Consider the following 20,711-nt stretch of genomic DNA (forward strand, 5'->3'; position numbering starts at 1 on the left):
TGAGGCACACTTCTTCCATGGAACCAGACCACCTCCAGCATTTCCACTCCCTCTCCCTTTCCTTCCTCTTTACTCTCTCTCTCCCCTCTACCTCTGCTCTATTTTCACAAATATTTCTCTTTCCAAACTTAAGTTCCGTATTGGTACAAATAATCTTTTCCCTAATGCCAATATGGTCTATTAAACCACAAAGTATGACACCAGGCAAACAGGGTCATTTAACAATTGTTTGGTACTTGACAAACAGTATACAGACAGATGACTGTATTACCTCTCTAGCCTATGTACGTAATCAAAGTCACTTGTCATGACTGTTCCTTGATAAACTTATAACCATGTAGTATTGTGTCCTATTGTACCTCCCATGGTAAAAACAATAAAAACTATTTGAAACTACATGTAATTACTGACTCTTTGGGCCTGATCCTCAAAAGGGATACGCCGGCGTAACTGCTGTTACGCCGTCGTATCCCTGTTTCTAACTATGGAACTGATCCACAGAATCAGTTTCCCATAGTTAGGCAGAAGATCCGACATGTGTAAGGGACTTACACTGCCGGATCTTAGGATGCAGTACCGCATCCGCCGCTGGGGGCATTTTGTGTCGAAATGCCGCCTCGGGTATGCAAATTAGCACTTACGGAGATCCACGAAGCTTTTACGCTTCGTTTTTTCTCCGTAAGTTTTAGTTTGCAAACGCAAAATTAGGGCTGCTTTTACAAAGTGTAAACTGTATACACCATATAAAAACAGACCCTTCTGTCCAGCGACGCGATTTTTTTTTTGTTTTGAATTTTTTTTTCCCGACGCAACTTTATTGACCCGACGCGATCCACAAAGCTCGGCGTAACGTAATTTTGCACTATGCACGTCGGGAAAATGACGTCACGAGCATGCGCAGTACGGCCGGCGCGGGAGCGCGCCTAATTTAAATGGGAATCGCCCCCATTTGAAGAGGAACGCCTTGCGCCGGCGAAATTTAAGTTACACAGCTGAAAATTTCTAGGTAAGTGCTTTGTGGATCGGGCACTTAGGTAGACATTTTAAGGCAGTGTAACTTAAATGGAAACATTTACGTTACGCCGGCTCTTTGTGGATTTGGCCCTTTGATTCTGGTCTTATGTGTGCAGGTTGCACCATGCAGTGAGGATTCTTTTAAGCAGTGTTATGTGGTGAACTACAGGCTTTCAGATATTCCCCTTTTGGACATTACCGTATTTATCGCGGTATAACGCGCTCCCACGTATACCGCGCACCCCTAAAGTTGCCCCCGAAATTCCTGTAAAAAAAATGTTATATGATTTCATTACTTACAGTTTTGGTGTCTTCCCAGCTTCCATCGTCCGGTCCGGCGTCCGTCTGCGGCCTCGATGGTGTCCTCCCGGCTTCTCCAGCGCGCGCCTCAAGTCGAGTCCCCGCTTCCCGCGCTCAGTTCGAACGCCTTCGCCGACATATACCGAGTATAGTACATTTGGGTACATTCGGCAAGGCTCAGCGTCGCTCGCGCTCACGCTCTGTGACGTTTATGCGTGAGCACGAGCGAAGCCGAGCCTGGCCGAATGTACCCGAGTGTACTGCACTCGGTATATGTCGGCGCAGGATTTCAAACTGAGTGCGGGAAGCGGCTATCGGCGTATATCACGCACCCACGATTTTCCCCTTATTTTAAGGGGAAAATAGTGCGCGATATACGCCGATAAATACAGTAAATACTGTTAAGAATTTGCCCACTTAGAGCACCTTTTCAGCAATTTTGGTTACGGATACTTGCTGATTAAGGGATCTTTAAAGGCACCAACAGCTACCTTTTGAGCTGAGGTTCTTCCCGTGTCTTATGAGGTAACCTCCTCTATGATAAGGTGCTCCCTGTGCACCCCACGTGGGTTGCCCTAAAGTCAAGAGGATTCCTTGTTTTTCTGCACATTTTTTTACCTTGACTGGATTCATTATAAATACTGTTTTACCATTGTTTGGTCATGTGCTTCACATCTATGCCCAGGCACTACTGTATTCGTCAAGAGTGTTAAAAACTTGAAAGAAGAAGGAGGAGCTCACAGGACTCTGAAACATGTTGGAGTTTGATTTTCTGTATCAATCTCCAGTACCACCATTGAGTGGTTTAATTTTTGCATCCGACCACTCATTCTTTATATGTAATTGCTTACATGTACATTACTTTTGATAATAATAAATACTTTATATTCATACCATGTTTTTTTTTATGTTTGTGCATTCCTCAGAGCCCTAAAAGTCCCAATTGCTAGGGGAGTTCTATTTTCCCTCTACGGCCTTGTACACACGGTCGTACAATCCGATAAAAAAGGGTCCGCCGGACCGTTTTCATCGGACATGTCCGCTGCCGGATTTTGGTCTGATGTGTGTACACACCATCAGACCAAAATCCCCGCGGACAGCGAACGCGGTGACGTGGTCGCGACGTGGCCGCGACGATGACGCGGCGACGTGTGCGACCCTGGAAGGTCAATGCTTCCACGCATGCGTCGAATCACTTCGACGCATGCGAGAGCTTTCGGCCGAGCAGACATGTCCGGTGAGTCGTAAAGACGACCGAACATGTCCGATGGACAGGCTTCCAGCGGACATGTTTCTTAGCATGCTAAGAAACATTTGTCCACTGGAAAACCTGTCCGGTCAGCCGAAAAATTGTCCGATAGGCCGTACAGACGACCGAACATGTCCGCGGAAAATGGTCCGCGGACAGGTTTCAGCAGACCTGTTCGGTCGTGTGTACGAGGCCTACCTCTCCAGACAATGTACGTAATCAAAGTCACCTGTCATGACTGTTCTTTGATGAACTTATAACCATGTGGTATCGTGCCCTATTGTATCTCCCATGGTAAAAACGATAACAACTATTTGTAACTAATTACTGACTCAGAAGTATGCAGAAAACAACATTTGATCAATTCCAACTTTCAACTTCCAACTGATCTGTAAATTCGTTTTTTGGTCTCTGACTCAAATGGAGGGATTTACTAGAACTGGAGCATGCATAATATGATGTGGCTCTGCAGAGAAACCAATCAGCTTCCAGGTTTTATTGTCAAAGATGAAGTTAGAAGCTGATTGGCTACCTAGATGAGTAGCCACAATAATGCTGTCCACATCTTTGCTTTGCACAGCTAGCCCATACATATCTTCTGCAGAAGATCCCCTGCTTGTTACACTTGAAGATAAATTAAAATGCCCCCCAAACAGGTGCATGCGCGGAGGCTAGTGGGACAGTTATGTCTGACTAGAGCTCTGCTCCGTGAGGGGGAGAAAGCCGCTGGATAGTGATAGCCCATCGTCACAAAACTGTCAGAACAGAGGTCTTAAGTATCCAAGAGGTGAGGGGAACATTTTTGAAACAAAATGGTACTCGGAGGAGACCGTAATAAAACTAAAAAGAGCCCCAATAGTGGCACACAGGTGCAGAGTACCTCACAGAAAAAAGCTCCAGTCTCCTCAGGCAAATTCACCTCAGAGAAGAGGAACAAGCCTAAAATGTCACAAACTATCTCCCCAGGAGACTCTGACTCAGAGGCTGAAATCTCCCTGTCACACACATCGTGACAAGAAACAATGGTTTCCTCAAATATTTTAAAACAATTTGAAAACAAAGCACTGAAACAAACCTCAGAGCAAATTACTACCAACCTAACAAAGGAAATCAGAGAATTGGGACACCGCACTGCTGCACTGGAACTTAAAGTGGAAGAAATAGAAAATACTACACAAGATTACCTGTCAGAAATGGAAAATCTGAAAGAAGAAAGTATCACACTGCAGAACAAATTAGAGGACTTTGAAAATCGCGCCAGAAGGTCTAACTTGCGCTTCAGAGGTATACCTGAATCTGTCATAGACCTACAAGCAACAATAACAGCGCTATGCCAAGAATTACAACCAGGTATATCAATTGAAAGACCGGAGATGGACAGAGTACACAGGGCCCTTATGGCCAAAAAAATGGATTGCCCTCCTTGTGACATAATAGCAAAATTCCACTTCTACCGGACAAAAGAGCAACTTTTAAATGCAGCCAGAGAACAAAATAATCTAATTTTTCAAGGGCACAATTATCAGGTCTTTGCAGATCTATCATAATTAACTATTTCTAAAAGAAGGGCAATGAAGCCACACTTAATGGAACTGCAACGCCACAACATCAAATACCAATGGGGTTTCCCATATGCCTTACGTTTCACGCACCATGGAACCAGAATCTCCTGCAGAACAGCTGAAGAGCTCCAACAAGCTCTTCATGACCTCAATTTGATAGATAGGAATGCTGCAGCAACGATTATGCGAAGAAGATCAGCCTCAGCATCTTCTATACATAATGCATCTCAATCTGAGGCAAGAAATGGAAACACCCATTCACACAAAAAAGGACGATTCGCACCCTCATCCCAAGGCCAAGATGACTCGATGGACTGACAGAACTCTACGACAACACCCCTCTAACTGATACGGCTGCAGCAGCATCCTGTAGTAAAACAGCAATGCAACAACTGCTGAAACAACCTTCTTCACTTAAACCTTAACATTCTTTCTGACCTATCAGTAAATGTCCCAAACCTTGGGGGCATTGTTAACACCAATACATTTAAAAAAACTAACAAAAATTACCTAGACTTATGGAACAAACTTTCCATCTTGCAATAATTGTATTTTTATTTTTTATTTATTTTTATCTTACTAATTTTGCCTTAATCTTATATAAGATTCAAATGAGCTAATGATAAAACAAATGGAAATGAGCTAGCAAAACGTTTTACTTTTTGCTTAAATAACATCTTATGGCAGATCAGCAATGTAATTAATTGCTGAACTAATCTCCTCTACATCATTTTCAAAATTTTCTCTGACCTAGTATTAAGCTATCTAACTTTAGAGGCAATTCTGGTCCTCATTCTAAAACGTTAATGGAACTTGCCCCGTATTTTCCGGTGTATAAGACGACTTTCTACACCCAAATCATTGTGCCAAAATAGGGGGGTCGTCTTATACGCCGGGTGCATGGGCTGCAGTGTTGATTTGCCGCTTGCCCGGTGCTCGGTACCTATTATGGAGGCCGCTGGATAGAAGAGAAGACACAGCGGTGCTCGTTGCCACGTGAAGACGCCCTTAAAATCATGCTAATGCCCGCCTGGTGCTCCGTTGTGGATGTTGGGTGCTCGGCAATGCACTGCACGCCGCTCAGCCAATCCTGTCGTCGATGCTCTCTGTTGCTGAATGAAGCCTGCTCGGATTGGTGCGACGCAGGCTGATGATGTCACTCTGCCAATCCGAGCAGGCTTTGCATCCATCAACAAGCTAGCCAAATGCATTGCCTGCCGTGATTGGCTGGCTCAGCGGTGCACACTCTGTATGCACACAGTATTCTGCAATTCTGCACTGTAAAAAGAAATATTAACTACAGTATACTACTGAAGTCTCCTGCTACAAATATACATCACGGTATACTATAAGTCTTTGAGTTTAAAGCCCTACATCAAAAGTTTAAAGTACCTTAAATTAAATTCATTAAAATTACCATGTTTAAATCAAATCTGATGTTTTTTTTTCTTTTTTTCTTTAAATGGTGTTGCCTGGTGTTGTCTCGGAAGGGGGTAGTCTTATACGGTGAGTATAGCCCAAAACCCAAGTTTTCACTGGAAAAATAGGGGGTCGTCTTATACGCAGGGTCGTCTTATACGCCGGAAAATAGGGTAATTAATGGATCCATTGCTCTGTTTCACAATATTTTTTTTTATTTTTTTATTATTTTTACATTTATTTATCAATTTTGCCTAATTTTCACATACAATATTGATGCAAACTTATGTTATAGCTCAAATTAGCTTGTTGACTCTTTTCATTACCCTTTTTGGCTATATGGCCTTTATTGCAGTTAAACTGTTAATGAATGTTTTTCTAATAGGTATTTTTATAAAGTTACCAGCGTTGAAAATTGTTCCTACAACTATAAGTTTACGTTTATTTTGTTCCGCTTATCTGAAACGTATAATAATCGAGCAATTACAGTCCCACTGGTTAATACACATCTTGGTGATATTACTTTAATGAAATATCAGGTTTTGTTAGTATCAGCCCACTTGATCAACTTCTTGACTCCCCCCCCCCCCACAAGTTATACTCTATTATCTTACACAGAGGAAAGTCCAATACACTTAACACAAGATCCTACTAAATACACATTGTCAGGACCTATAATTTCATACATTTGGGCTATTGATTTTTATTTTTTCTTAAAAAAGCAGATTCCCTGTGCACGGATGTTACATGTGCCTCCACTTGCTTTCCTCTGGTCCTCGCGGAAATATACAGGGTTTAGACGAAGGCCCCCTGCCCCTTGTCTGGGAATTTTTACCCCAGGCATGGAAAACTTCTAAATCTTCATATGTCTATATCAATCTACGGTAATAACTTTTATTTTTTATTTTGTTTTTTATTCCCTTTTTATGACAGATTGTACTGGATTTTCTTTCCTAACAACTTCAACTAAATCCGCGTGGATCGAGCCGAGTAGCCACTACCCTGGAACAATTGGTAAGTGCGTTTTGCTGTTTCGGTTGCCATGGCCCCCTTAAATATTATATCCCTTAATGTCCAAGGTTTCAATGTGCCGCAAAAAAGGACGAAAGCTTTTCGATCTTTCCAAGCCAAAAAAGCACATATTGTGTGTCTACAAGAAACTCACTTTACTCCAGCATCCACTCCTAAATTTTATAGTACCTCATACCCACAAGTATTCACCGCTTCGGCACCCACCAAACAATGTGGCACACTCATTGCATTCCACCATAATACACAATTTACTTTGCATTCCTAAATCAAAGACCCAGAGGGTCGCTACCTAATTTTAACAGGGTATATTATGGATACAGCTGTAACTGTGGTTTCATACTATGCCCCTAACCACCAACCTTTACCCACCGCTGATGAAGTCCAATCTGGATGTAACGTGCGTATGGGGGAGGAGCTTTTCCTGTGACGTCACCAGCGTCCTTTCTGCTGCTGCTCGTGGCTGTTGCTCCGAGTTTTTATTTTATTTTATATTGCCAATCACCTACTGGCCAGTTGTTTTCTGGCAGATTGTCTGCAGACATACCAGATTGACTGTAGTATGGTGAAGCGCTGTTTTTTACCTTTTCCTGGAATAAATACAGTCTACACTTAGAACGTGTTTTTTATTTTTTTATTTCCGCATTGGACCTACTATTCACTGCTGCATTGGACTCCACTGCACCATCTCCCTTATGGTGAGAACAAGCTGTCTTTGACCACTTGTGAAAACATATGGTCCATCTCATCTGGTAAGGAGGCACTTCTTATACTGGTGGAGGAAATCATCACATTTGCCGAAGATTTTTGCTATTTCACTGGGTGTCATCTTAATTCTTGATTCTTCAGTCAAGGACTTTATTTGCGCTGCACTTTTATTATTATTTGTCATTTATATTTTTCGATTTTTTTTTTTGTGATTGCCTCTGTTGGTGTTCAGCTTGCAATCAATTTAGTTCTATTTGTTACATTTGTGCAGTGATTGCTGTTTTTTCTAGTATTCCCCCCCCTTAAATATTATCTCCCTTAATGTTCAAGGTTTGTGCCGCAAAAAAGGACGAAAGCTTTCCGATCTTTCCAAGCCAAAAAAGCACATATTGTGTGTCTACAAGAAACTCACTTTACTCCAGCCTCCACTCCTAAATTTTATAGTACCTCAAACCCACAAGTATACACCGCTTTGGCACCCACCAAACAACATGGCACACTCATTGCATTCCACCGTAATACACAATTTACTTTGCATTTCGAAATCAAAGACCCAGAGGGTCGCTACCTAATTTTAACAGGGTATATTATGGATACAGCTGTAACTGTGGTTTCATACTATGCCCCTAACCACCAACCTTTACCCTTTCTTTTTTTAACACCTCTTCCAAGTTATTTATTCAAATGTGGAGACTCCAATCATGTCCTCCCCCCGTTTCTGGACAAAACCCTGTACTCCCCCCCCCCCCCCACGTTATCAAGCCAGTAGATCCCTCGCTCAACTTCTCAATAGATACAAACTAATCGACTCCTGGAGAGAATCCAACCCAATGAAAATAAACTATACATATTTCTCAAACCCACACCAAACATTAAGCCGTGTAGATCACATATTTGTAACGATAGGTATGGTGCCTGAATTGATAGCCTCCAATATTATCCCTATCCCCTGGTCAGACCACAACGCAGTCTTTACCTCAATAGCATCTATTTTACCTAGAGCGCACGACCGCACCTGGTACCTGCCAGTACTACTTAAACATCCTTCAAATTGCTTGCCAATACCTAGAACATAATACAAATACTGAAATCTCTTTTCTCACACTTTGGGAAGCTCACAAACCAGTTCTAAGAGGAGTACTCCAACAACAACTAGGGGTACTCAAAAGAGAACGCATAGCACTTGCACGACACTTAGAAACTGAGTTTAATACATCATACATAGATTTTCAAAATAACCCCACTCCCAAAGCAAAAGTGCGCCTAGATAAAGCTCATCTTGTATACGACCTATTCCTTTCAGAATCCGCCAACAAATCATTACACAGTACCAAACATTCATTTTATATGAAGTCCAATAAACCAGGTACTTTCTTAGCACGAGCGCTGAAATCTGTCAATAAATCTTTCAAACCTATAAGACTTAAATTGGTCAACAACACATACACCAGTAACCCCCTCAAAATTGTATAAAAATTCAGTACTCACCTTAAAACATTATATACAGAGACAAATAAACTTAATATAAATGTTGTGGACTCCTTCTTTTCAAATAATTATCTTCCCCAGATGTCTGAATCTCAAAAAAAGTCACTAGAAGAGCCCATTACTGGTGAAGACATCATAGCAGCAATCAAAACATTAAAAATAAATAAAAGGCCTGGTCCAGATGGGTTCTCACTTCTCAGCTCTATACTATCAAACCTTCATTGACACTATCTACCCCCCTATTAGCAAAAGCTTTTAATGACTTACTACAAAATAAATCTTTTAGACAAGAATCACTATTTGCTACAATTTGTATGATTTCAAAACCGTTATCTGATGACACCCTTAGCATAAATTATTGCCCCATCTCCATGCTAAATATAGATATTAAGATATTAGCCAAAATATTAGCAGCCCGTCTTAATAAGATTATCGGCACTCTCATACACAAGGACCAGGTCGGCTTCATGCCCTCACGCCAAGAGGGGGACAACGTACGCAGAGCAGTCCTCTTGGCTCATATTCCTAAGACGCGCAGAATCCCAACCTGCTTCCTGTCATTGGATATTAAAAAAGCCTTTGACTCTGTCTCATGGCCCTACCTGAATTATACCCTTCAGAAATGGGGCTTCGGACCTTACTTCACCAACTGGGTTATGGCTTTATACAACAAACCTAAAGCACACGTTAAGTATGCAGGATATAAATCAGACCCCTTTATCATAGCGAAATGCACGCGTCAAGGATGTCCTTTATCCCCCTTATTATTTGCCCTACTCATTGAACCATTGACACAAAAGATTAGATCTGACCCCACTATAACTGGTATTGAACTTGGTCGATATCAGCACAAACTTTGTCTATTTGCGGATGATATCCTCTTATTTCTTTCATTACCCCAAGTATCTGGCCCAAATCTCGTCCCCATACTCAGTAAATTCGCAGAATTTACTGGTCTATCCATAAATCCTAAAAAATGTTTAGCGCTAAACATATCCCTTTCTGAATTGGCCTCCCTTTCACATGGAATAGCAAATCAATTCCATATTTAGGGATACATCTCACATCATCCTTATCGGACTTATTCTCACTTAATTATCCCCCAATTCTGAAACAGTTATCAAATCTGATGAAATCATGGTCCCATCTCCCGCTATCATGGTTTGGAAGATTAAATGCTGTCAAAATGACATTATTACCGAAACTTTTATATTTATTTAGAGTCTTACCAATTTCCATTCCAGCTTATTATCTGTGAATAATACAAAGAAAATCACTGTCATTTATATGGGGATCCTCCAAACCACAGATACAAACGCATATCTAATATCTAATGTATTATGGATGTCACCAAAAGACCGTAAAAAACGAAGAAACCCTATAACTAAACATTTCATTTCCATTTGGGATAGATTCAAGACAAATAATTCACTTCAATCCCTACACAACCCTTTACTGTCATTTTATAAAAACCCAGCTTTCTATCCTGCATGGATATCCCCTAAATCCTTTAAAGAATGGGCATCCAGGGGTGTCTTATATATGTACAAATTTTTGCATGCCTCGTCATTTATCACCTTCCCATCCCTATGTGAAAAATATGGTCTTCCGCAATCGGAGTTGTTTAGATATTTACAAATTAAAAACTTTTTTACACCTCTATTGAACACTACAACTTCACTGACACAACTGTCCAGTTTCGAAGACATATGTCAAAAAGACCCCCATGCCAGAGGTGCAATATCCACTATATATTCGCATATGCTGATCCATTCCTGTAGAGATAAACCATCTTATGTTGGGAAGTGGGAGGAGGACTTGGAACGTACACTAGAGATTTCAGAATGGAACCAAATATGGTCAACAACTAAAACAGCTTCCTCCAACATAATAGCTAGTGAAGCCAACTACAAGGTACTGACTAGGTGGCACCTGGTACCAGCCAGAGTAGCCAAATATGTGCAGAACTATCCGCCACAATGTTTTCAAGGGTGTACAGATTTGGGAACATATGTTCATATTTGGTGGTCATGTCCTAAAGCACAAACATTTTGGAAAGGTATATTTAAAATTGTAACCAAATTACTAGGGAAAACAATCCTTCCTGATCCTGCAATGGCACTACTCAACTTAAAACCAGACTCTATTTCACATACTCAATTCAAATTGCTGGTGCAACTTTTCACAGCAGCCAAACAGACACTAGCAAAATCTTGGAAATTACCTAAATTGGTCTTACATGAAGCTAAGATGAATTATACCATGACCCAAGCCAAGATGGCTGCTATTAAATTGGACATGATCCCCAAGTTTGAGAGGATGTGGCAGCCCTGGATTGCATATATTATGCCAATCTTGGACAATAGAGTACTACTGCCATGGTAGCTGAATCAGTGTGTTATATATGTCATTGTTCAACATCTCTTGGATTGGAGCGGTGGCTCTTGGCTCGACCACGCGGACCCCCCTTATGTACTCTCTTTTTTCTCCATTTTATGTTCTTATAGTTATCATTATTAATTTCTTTTTTCGTTTTTCTCTGTTATTTGCTATTTTACTATTATGATTTTGAAGCTCCCTTTGTTTTGTTAATGACTCTTTGCTTCACAGAGGACAATATATATGTCAGTAGTTACTAATAACTACATAAAACCTCTAAACTATTTGTTTCTGTTATACCAAATCTCATAACTCAAAGAGGAAGATGATGAAAGATTTGAAACACATGTCAGAAATAGATTCTTTCCTTGATTTACGTAATATTTCATTGTGCGTTGTCCATATACTATAATTGTAAAGAATTTCTATCGTTTTATTCATTTCTATTCAGAAATTCAACATAAGAACAATGCAGTTTTATTTAATTTATTCATTCATGTCCAAGTGAGAGTTAATCCTTAGCAATTACTTCCAAATAAATTGTATTCCTTTTGGGGTTTTTTTCTTTTCTAGAATGAAAATAAGCAAAAACAATGTCAAAATTAAAGCAATAATTTTCAATGTATACTGTATATACACATCTACAACATGCAATATTCTCTATTCAGTGCTGCTTAATTGTATATAATATTCATCTGATTTAAAACATTCTTTATTGTCAAAAAAGGCTTTCTGTCATTAATGAAATTACAAAAATAAACTGTATTTTACTGTTAGATATTTATTGAGAATGAATAGAAAAGAATATAGCAATTTGCATATTACCATCTAACTTTTACAGGTACATATATAGCACTGTGATTTTACGCAAAACTTTACATATACAGTATATTGTACATTCACATCAGTCACTGCCCTCAAGGAGCTTACAATCTAAGATCCCTAACTCACATTCATACATACACATTCTAGGGCCAATTTAGACAGGAGGCAATTAACCTACCAGCAAGTCTTTGGAGTCTGGGTGGGAGGAAACCGGAGTTCCATGAGGAAACCCACTGCTCTACTGACTGACACTGTCCGCTTGTAAGGTAGGCTAAACTTATATTTTAACAGTCACAGCTGTTTTATTATACTTTCCTAAGTTTTCATTACTATTTAGTTAGGCCTTACTAATTAATGTCTTAAAAAAATGGGGGGGGGGGGAGTGCTATACCCCAGTGATCTTTGATCTTAAAAAACTTCAAACTTTTTTGAATTACCCTATCAGTATGTAAATAAAGATTTGAAATAGCTTTTTATCCACTTGGAATATCTTGGGGCCCACAAGCTTCAAGCTACACCTTTGATTGAACAATGATGCACTTGTACAGTTCACTGCAGCACATGGATGTTTACATTCTATGTGTTGCAAAAAACAGTGCTATCCTTTGCATAGTGCTGTTTTAACAGCCTATTTAAAATGAATAGGCCCTCTAACGCTAAATATCTCAATGCATGAAATTCTGTGTTTGAAATGTACAATAATGCATGCATGTTTGCAATGTGCTCTAATGCATGCTGCGACACATGAAAAAATGTAAATAGGCTTTTAAAATAAATAAACACATGCATGTACCTGATCACAACCGCTTTTCCTGGCTGGTGGACATGAAGCATCATCTAGCACTTTCCTTCACAAGCTTACTAACTCTGGCCTGCCCCCTTCATTCTTTGTATTTCAGTTCTGTTAATCATTTAGGTTCAGCATCATATGTGGGCATGTCCTAGGGACACATAGACATGCAGTCTCCCTCAAAATGCCCACTTCTTTAGAATGATATCCACACATTATGCCATTTTGATATTTGCATTCTGGAACTTCTCCCAGGAGCCAGACCACCGCTTGCATCAGGGCTGAGGGCTTTTGAGAGTAGCATTGAGGCAGATTGCTATGGAAGATGGCAATGTACAGCACGCTTCTACTAGACCTGGGCACTGCCAAAAAATGTGCTCAGTTTCGTTTTATTTGTTTATTTATTTTCTTAATTTTTTCGTGTCATTCGTTATAATAAAAAAAAAAATTCTAATAAAAACATAACTTCATAAAAATTTGAATTTGTTACGTTCCATTCGTTTAGATGCAGTATTCGTTATTTCGTAAAAATCCGAAATTCGAAAATGGGAAAAATCCGAAAATTCAATAGAACGAAAATCAGAAAATAAGAACGAAAATCCAAAAATTTGAAAATACAATACAATAACTAACTAACTAATAATAACTAACTATTAAATTATAGGTATTGGAATAGCCTTTCAAATTTGGTTGTTAGTGAATGTAGCGAATATGAATTTATCTGAAGTTACAAATTTATTTGAAATAATTAATGCTGCATCTAAACGAATAGAACATAATGGATTTATAACAATACATAATAATAATAATACATTTTTGTATTATCATTATTTATTATTATTATTAATTTGTTATGTTCCATTCTTTATATGTGGCATTCGTTATTTTGGATAAATCGTAACTTCGGATAAATTCGAATTTCATTACGTTCATTAACAGCCAATTTTGAAAGGGAATTCCAATACCAATAATTTAATAGTTAGTAATAGTTATTATTACTTAGTTAGTTATTATGTTGTATTTTTGTATTTTCGTTCTTCTGAATTTTCGTTCTTTTGAATTTTCGTTCTTATTTTCGGATATTCAAATTTCAGATTTTCGTTATTTTTAATTTTGAGATTTTCATTCTTTCGAATTTTTGAAATTTATATTTTCATTAATTTTATATTTTCGAATTAACAAATTTGGCAAATTTTGTTGAAAACCACACAAGGTCACTGGGGTTGCAGGTATTTCATTAAAAAAACAGTTACGGTACTTGTTATCTACAACTTTATAGCAAATATTTTCTTTTACATAAAAACCACACTAAAGTTATTTTTATGAAACAAACAAATTAGCTGCACAACAGGCCTTTTATAGTAAATTTGGACGATTATGTTCATAAATACGGATGTAAATGATTCTGTTGATCAGACTTACCTCTGCAAGTTCTCTACTTCTTCAATCGTTTCTGGTAGAGTCTGACCTTTCGTTTCCGGTAGAAACAGAACAAGAACTCCTGAAAGTGTTCCAAATACAGCTAGAGTGTATAATCAAAAGAAAGCAGAAACACATGCATAAGCTAAATAAAGAGCTCAGTAAAATTTATAGTCAAATTCTGTATACATTTTTTATTTTAGTATTTTTTTTTTCTCCCTTATATTTAGCAAGTTGGATACTTTTGGGTTTTCACTAAATATTTCTGTTGACATGTAGAAGTATGTGTCTTATCACTGCATAGATTTGCTTACCAAATACTATAAGTGGTAGCTCCTTCCAGACATTTGACAACCGATAAACAATAAATGGTGTAATTATTCCTCCCAGATCACACATGGATGAGCAGACCATTATTCCAAGATTCCTCAGGAATGAGAGTAAGAAGACTTAGACAAGAAGTTAGGTTTGTACCATATACTGTATATCTAAATATCTGTTTATATAGATTATCTGTTTACCTGATAAAAGTTGGATACAGCTCAGCATTCACCAAACAAATCATTTCATAAGAAAGTGTAATCCCCATTCTGCTTATACATCCTAGTGTCACTTTTAGCCATTGCAAACCTGAAATAGAAAAGTACAAGACTGGTGTTTAACAAACTGGGTCTCATTGTTGGCAAACCTGTGATGAATTTATTAGAACAGTACTGTCGGTTTTCTGTCAGTCCTGTCTCGTGCTATCTTCTTCTTCTCTGGGTTTTGCATCTTGCTTGCTTGTGTATACCTGGGGTCCACAGGCAACAGTATTATCATGTTTAAACCTCTGTTATTTTCCTACGTGTTGTATATTAGTTCCAGCGCTCATCCTTTCCTCTGAGACCTGCATAGCTCCCAACTGTCCTTCATGTGGATGGACTGTCATCCTTTTTGAACCAAATCCCTCTGTCTTTTTTTCTTCCTAGTTTTTCCCTCTATTGGTGTCATGTATAGATCTCTATATAAATTATAATATATATATATATATATATATATATATACACACAGTACACGTATTATTATTTAAAGCGGTTGTAAACCTTTATTTTTGACTTTTACCTACAGGTAAGCCTATAACAAGGCTTACCTGTAGGTATAAAGAATATCTCCTAAACCTGTACGGTTTAGGAGATATTCCCCTCGCAATGCGGGCGGCGCATGCGCAGGGGGGAATCCACGGCAAAAGACCTGGCAGCCGCCGGACCTTGCCGATATTAAATCTCCCGCGCGCACGCACGGGAGTGACGTCATCGCCGCTCCAGCCAATCACAACGCTGGAGCGGCGATACCCGGAAGACACGCCGGAGCAAGATGAAATCTCGCTCGGCGTGAACCAGGTGAGTGTTGTTCACCTCGTTTTGAGGTAAGTATTTCATAATCAGCTATTATGCGGTGCATACTAGCTGATTATGCATTTTGCCTTGCAGGTAAAAAAAATAAAATAATTATATATGCGGTTTACAACCGCTTTAACCTTTTATCTAACCATTTAAAGTATTACATTTGTTATTTTATAAAACACAGGTGGGGTAGTGGTGGCCGAGGGCCACTTGAGCGACTTAGTATCCTGTCGCGGGCCACAATGAGCGAAGTGGGCAGATGACAGGTCTGTGTCCAGTCTACATATGCAAAGCAGACACAGACACAGCCCAATCTACTCCATGGGCCCTCTGATCCAATCAGATGGAAGGGGACGGATCCACTTCTGTTTTTTTTAGCGGATCGGATTGGAGGTACGCAGGTGAAAATGAACAAAAGTCAGTTTACATCTGCCGCTCCATAGAGGTGAATGAAGGGTCCGATGTAAAAGGGGCCTAAGGCTGCTTTTAAACTGAATGTCTGTGGTCTACCCACACCGTGGGTGCGGCGCAGTGTACCTGTGGTTTTCCCGTTGGTTAACTGCACTTTGCCATAGACGTCTATTATATCCTGCAGGTGTGATGCACTTTCTGAAAAGCCAATTGCTTCCTCTACCGCCGGCTTCATTCACAACACTGATGCTCTGGGATGGCAGGTTGGCAACCTGCAATCTGGGCTTACCAACCCATCCCAGAGCAAGAGGTCACAGGCCACATCAGAGGGCTCCGCGGGCCATGTGGTATACGATATAGTTGTTTATATAGGACATTCCAACATGAAATTTATATTATTTAAATGTATCATAATGCAAATCTGATTTTTGTCATTCTTTCACATCTACACAAAAAGCACTTACAGCACATATTGATTATCATTTTGTCATCAACTACAAAGTATTATTAAGAAAAAAATATTACTATATACAGAGGGTACAATAAGTATTGAGGGGGATGGTTGGGACACCATGGTGGACTATGTGGCTTTTCAGAAACAGCAGACTGAATACATATGTTCTTTTGTGTCTTTGCTTTGTTTTTTATGTTATGTAATTTTTTATTTTATAGATATTTCATCAAAACACCTGAGGATGCGATTCATTTCGCGCAACATGTCGAGTCAAGAATTGAGCAACATACGACACACCGCTTCATCAATTACTGCCATATCATTATCTACCACTAGGGATGAGCTTCGAGTTCGAGTCGAACCCATGTTCGACTCGAACATCGCCTGTTCAGTTGTTCGCCAAATTGCGAACATTATAGGCCATTCCCGCCAAATTCAAGTGGCGCATCACGGCCCATAATTCACTGCGGCATCCCAGTGCATTGCTGGCTGATGATTGGCCAAACATGCACTATGACCCGCAAGCTTTGGCCAATCACAGCACGGTAAGAACGGAGAGCCATAATTGGCCAAAGCCAGGGTGGCTTTGGCCAATTATGTCTCAGGGAGTTTAGTACACGCCCCACACTATATAAGGTCGCCTGCGTGGCGGCCTTGTGTAGTGTGTTGCAGCAGTGGAGAAAGATAGAAAGAGAGAGAGACAGTGTAATTTTATTTGAGTTAGATACAGCAGGCAGAGAGAGACAGTGTCATTTCATTTGAGTTAGATAGAGCAAGCAGGCAAGTCAGTTAACTGCAGTTAGTGTGTATGCAGTATATATATGCATCCCAGGTGTTGTGTGTATATATATATATATATATATATATATATATATATACACTGTATTCAGTTTGGCTAGATCCGTTCCTGTTATTCTCTTCCTAACATGCTGACAGGCAGGCAGGTGATTGTGGTAGCTGCAGTATTTTCAGTTAGTGTACTGTGTCCTCTGCACGGTGTGCACCTAAAGCTACCTAAAGACAATTGCTGGTGTTCTCATACTAATAATACCACAGGCAGGCAGCTGCAGTATTTTCAGTTAGTGTACTGTGTCCTTTGCACAGTGTGCACCTAAAGCTGCCTGAAGACAAGTGCTGGTGTTCTCATACTGATAATACCACAGGCAGGCATCTGCAATAGTTTCAATGAGTGTACTGTGTCCTCTGCACAGTGTGCACCTAAAGCTACCTGAAGACAATTGCTGGTATTCTCATACTAATAATAAGACAGGCATACAGCTGCAGTATTTTCAGTTAGTGTACTGTGTCCGCTGCATAGTGTGCACCTTAAGCTACCTGAAGACAATTGCTGGTGTTCTCATACTAAAAATACCACAGGCAGGCAGCTGCAGTATTTTCAGTTAGTGTACTGTGTCCTCTGCACAGTGAATGAATGAATGAAAAACTTATAAAGCGCGGCGCATGCGAACTGAATCACTTCTGGGCGCTAGTTGTTCGTGTCTCATGACATCAAAAGAGCAGAGTTTTGATCTGTCTTCTGAAAGTCAGGTGGTTTTCCTCCAACCGAATGCTGGTTGGTAAAGCGTTCCATAGTCTAGGACCCTGAAAAGCAAACCTTCTTTCTCCTTTGGACTTGTATTTGGTTTTTGGTACCCTGACCAGATTTTGGTCGGTGGATCGCAGAACGCGATTCGAATTGTGAGGTTCTATCTTGTCGCAAAGATATTGCGGAGCCTTCCCATGGATGCACTTATGTGTCAGGCAGAGTGCTTTAAATGCAATTCTGTCTTTTACTGGCAGCCAGTGAAGGGTTCTCAACGAAGGTGAGATTGATTCCCATTTTTTTTCCCAGTCACCAGTCTGGCGGCCGTATTCTGAACGACTTGCAGACGGGAGATTTGGTACTTTGGGAGTCCGAGGTACAGGGCGTTTGCATAGTCCAGTCTGGAATTCACGATTGTTCCCACCAAGACTGCTACGTCTTCTTTGGGGATAAATGGAATAAGTCTGCGTAGTAGGCGCAACAGATGGTGCGCTCCGCTGACTACTGACCCTATTTGTGCGTCCATTGTCATGAAGGTGTCGAAGATGACCCCGAGACTTTTGACTTTGGAGCTAGGGGGTGATGATTTGGCCCAGAATGGGCGGGGGTGTCCAGGTTGTTGCCAGTTGACTCTTTCGGCTGGCGTGAAACATAAGGAGTTCTGTTTTTGAACTGTTGAGTTTAAGATAACTCTTTGTCATCCAGTTTTCTATCAAAGAGAGACATTTCTCTAAACTGGGATGATGATCCTTTTTGTTGCAGATGCGAAAATACAGTTGCGTATCGTCTGCATAAGAGTGATAGAGTAGTTCTTGGCTACTGATAATATCAAAGAGAGGGCGAAGATAGATGTTGAAAAGCACCGGTGACAGGGGGGATCCTTGGGGGACTCCACATGACACCGTGCGCTTTTCCGACGTGAAAGAACCCAATTTAACTGTTTGTGATCGGTTTTCAAGAAAGGAAGAAAACCAAGGTAAATCACCTTCTGCGACTTCTGCTACCTTGGCTAGTCGCATCAGTAACAGTTTGTGGTCTACCGTGTCAAAGGCTGCGCTTAGGTCCAGCAGAACCAGGAGACAAGATTCTCCTTCGTCTGCGGCCTCGAGGGCATCGTCCCATATTTTGAGTAAGGCCGTTTCTGTCCCGTGTCCGGGACGGAAGCCTGATTGTAATGGATCCAGTAGATTGTGGGTATCTAGATGCTGTTGCAGCTGTTGTACCACTACTTTCTCCATTATCTTGGAGAGAACATTTAGGTCTGTTATGGGACGGCGGTGAGTTGGGTCCTTGGGATCCAGGTTAGGTTTTTTCAAGATGGGCTGGATTGTGCCCTCTTTCAACAGGGATGGCACTGTGCCTTCCTTAAATGACTGGTTTATAAGCTGTGTGATGGGTGGTGCCAGGATGTCGGCACATTCCTTCAGCAGTTTGGTGGGGATGATATCATTGGGCGATGTGCTGTTCCGCAAAGCACCAATGATATTTTTTGTGGTATCGATGGAGATCGGTTCCAGAGTGAACTTTGTTGATTGTAGAGCGTTTCTGTGGGTGTTTTGTGGTTGATTGACGGTGGGGTTGAGGGGGGTATTGTTTTGCAAGATGCTTTCCCGGATTCTTTCAATTTTGTTGATGAAGAAATCCGATAGTTCATTACAGAACTCTTGGGTGTCTGAGTTGGGGACTTCAAGACATCCTGGATTCATGGTCTGGGTGAACATCTTGAAGAGTTCGCGGGGGCGGTTTAGGGCGCTGTTAATCGCCATAGAAAAATTATGTTTCTTGGCTTTGAAGATTTCTTTATGATATCGTGTTGTTATTGCCTTGTAGATGATGAGGTTATCCTCTGCAGGGCTTCTTTTCCAGGTGGCTTCCGCCCTTCTGCGCTCTTGCTTCAGAAGCGACAGCTGGTTGTTGAACCAGCCAGACTTTCTTTTTCGGATGCAGGCTTTGCGTTTCGGTGCTACTAAATCGGCTGACTGTAGCAGGGCTGCGTTTATGGCATCCAGTGTATCTGCGGCTGTCTGATGTGGATGGATTGTTTTGATTCTGTTTCCCAAGGTAGATTTAAAGAGTTCCGAATGGAGCTTCTTCTGAGATCTAGCCCAGTGTATTGTCACCGGCTTGGGTGCTTTTATCACTGGGGGAATTTTGGAGATTATGAAATTAATTGCATGGTGGTCTGTCCATGGCAATGGTTCATTTTCTAAAATGCTTATTTTCAGATTTTGTCTGAAAATTAGGTCGAGTGTGTGACCTGAAGCATGTGTTGGCCCGCATATAAGTTGCTGTAGCCCTAATCCCTCCAGGTGATCGATGCAGGCGTCCGCAATGGGATCCTGTGCGGAGTTGGCCCACAGATTAAAGTCCCCGAGTAGCAAAAGGTGTTTGCTGTTAAGGGTATAAGTGGATATAAACTCCGTTAAAGATGGCAAAAACTGCGATTTTGGCCCAGGTGGCCTATAGCAGAGGAGAATGTGAACAGTCTCCTGGGGGGAAGTTTGAAGTTGAAGAGTAATGCCGCGTACACACCATCACTTTATGTGATGAAAAAAAACGACACTTTCTGTGAAGTAAAAAATGACGTTTTTGAAACTTCAATTTTCAAAGACGAAGTTGCCTACACACCATCGTTTTCTCACAATGATCTTGCAAAGTGAGGTTACGTTCCACCACGTTTTACCATTGAAGCTTGCTTCATAAGTAGCTTCTGGGCATGCGTGGATGAAAAAACGTCTT

General features: G+C 40.5%; 1 protein-coding gene across 5 annotated transcripts in view; it reads right to left on the minus strand.

Annotated features, from left to right (window-relative positions):
* Positions 1-11,301: 11,301 nt before the first annotated feature.
* Positions 11,302-20,711, minus strand: part of LOC120937584 (solute carrier family 22 member 2-like) — a 77,311-nt gene continuing 67,901 nt past the window's right edge. For 4 of the 5 annotated variants that reach the window (XM_040350926.1, XM_040350928.1, XM_040350925.1 and 1 more), the window contains 4 exons: positions 14,704-14,812; positions 14,497-14,609; positions 14,186-14,285; positions 11,302-11,717 (listed from right to left, as the gene is read on the minus strand). In XM_040350926.1, the coding sequence (XP_040206860.1) occupies positions 11,660-11,717; positions 14,186-14,285; positions 14,497-14,609; positions 14,704-14,812 (380 nt within the window). In that variant the 3' untranslated portion in view covers positions 11,302-11,659. Of the gene's footprint in view, positions 11,718-14,185; positions 14,286-14,496; positions 14,632-14,703; positions 14,813-20,711 lie in introns of those variants that run through there. The other variant, XR_005748734.1, reaches the window with a different exon arrangement.

Source organism: Rana temporaria, chromosome 4, assembly GCF_905171775.1.
Source record: "Rana temporaria chromosome 4, aRanTem1.1, whole genome shotgun sequence".
In the NCBI taxonomy this organism is placed as follows: domain Eukaryota; kingdom Metazoa; phylum Chordata; class Amphibia; order Anura; family Ranidae; genus Rana; species Rana temporaria.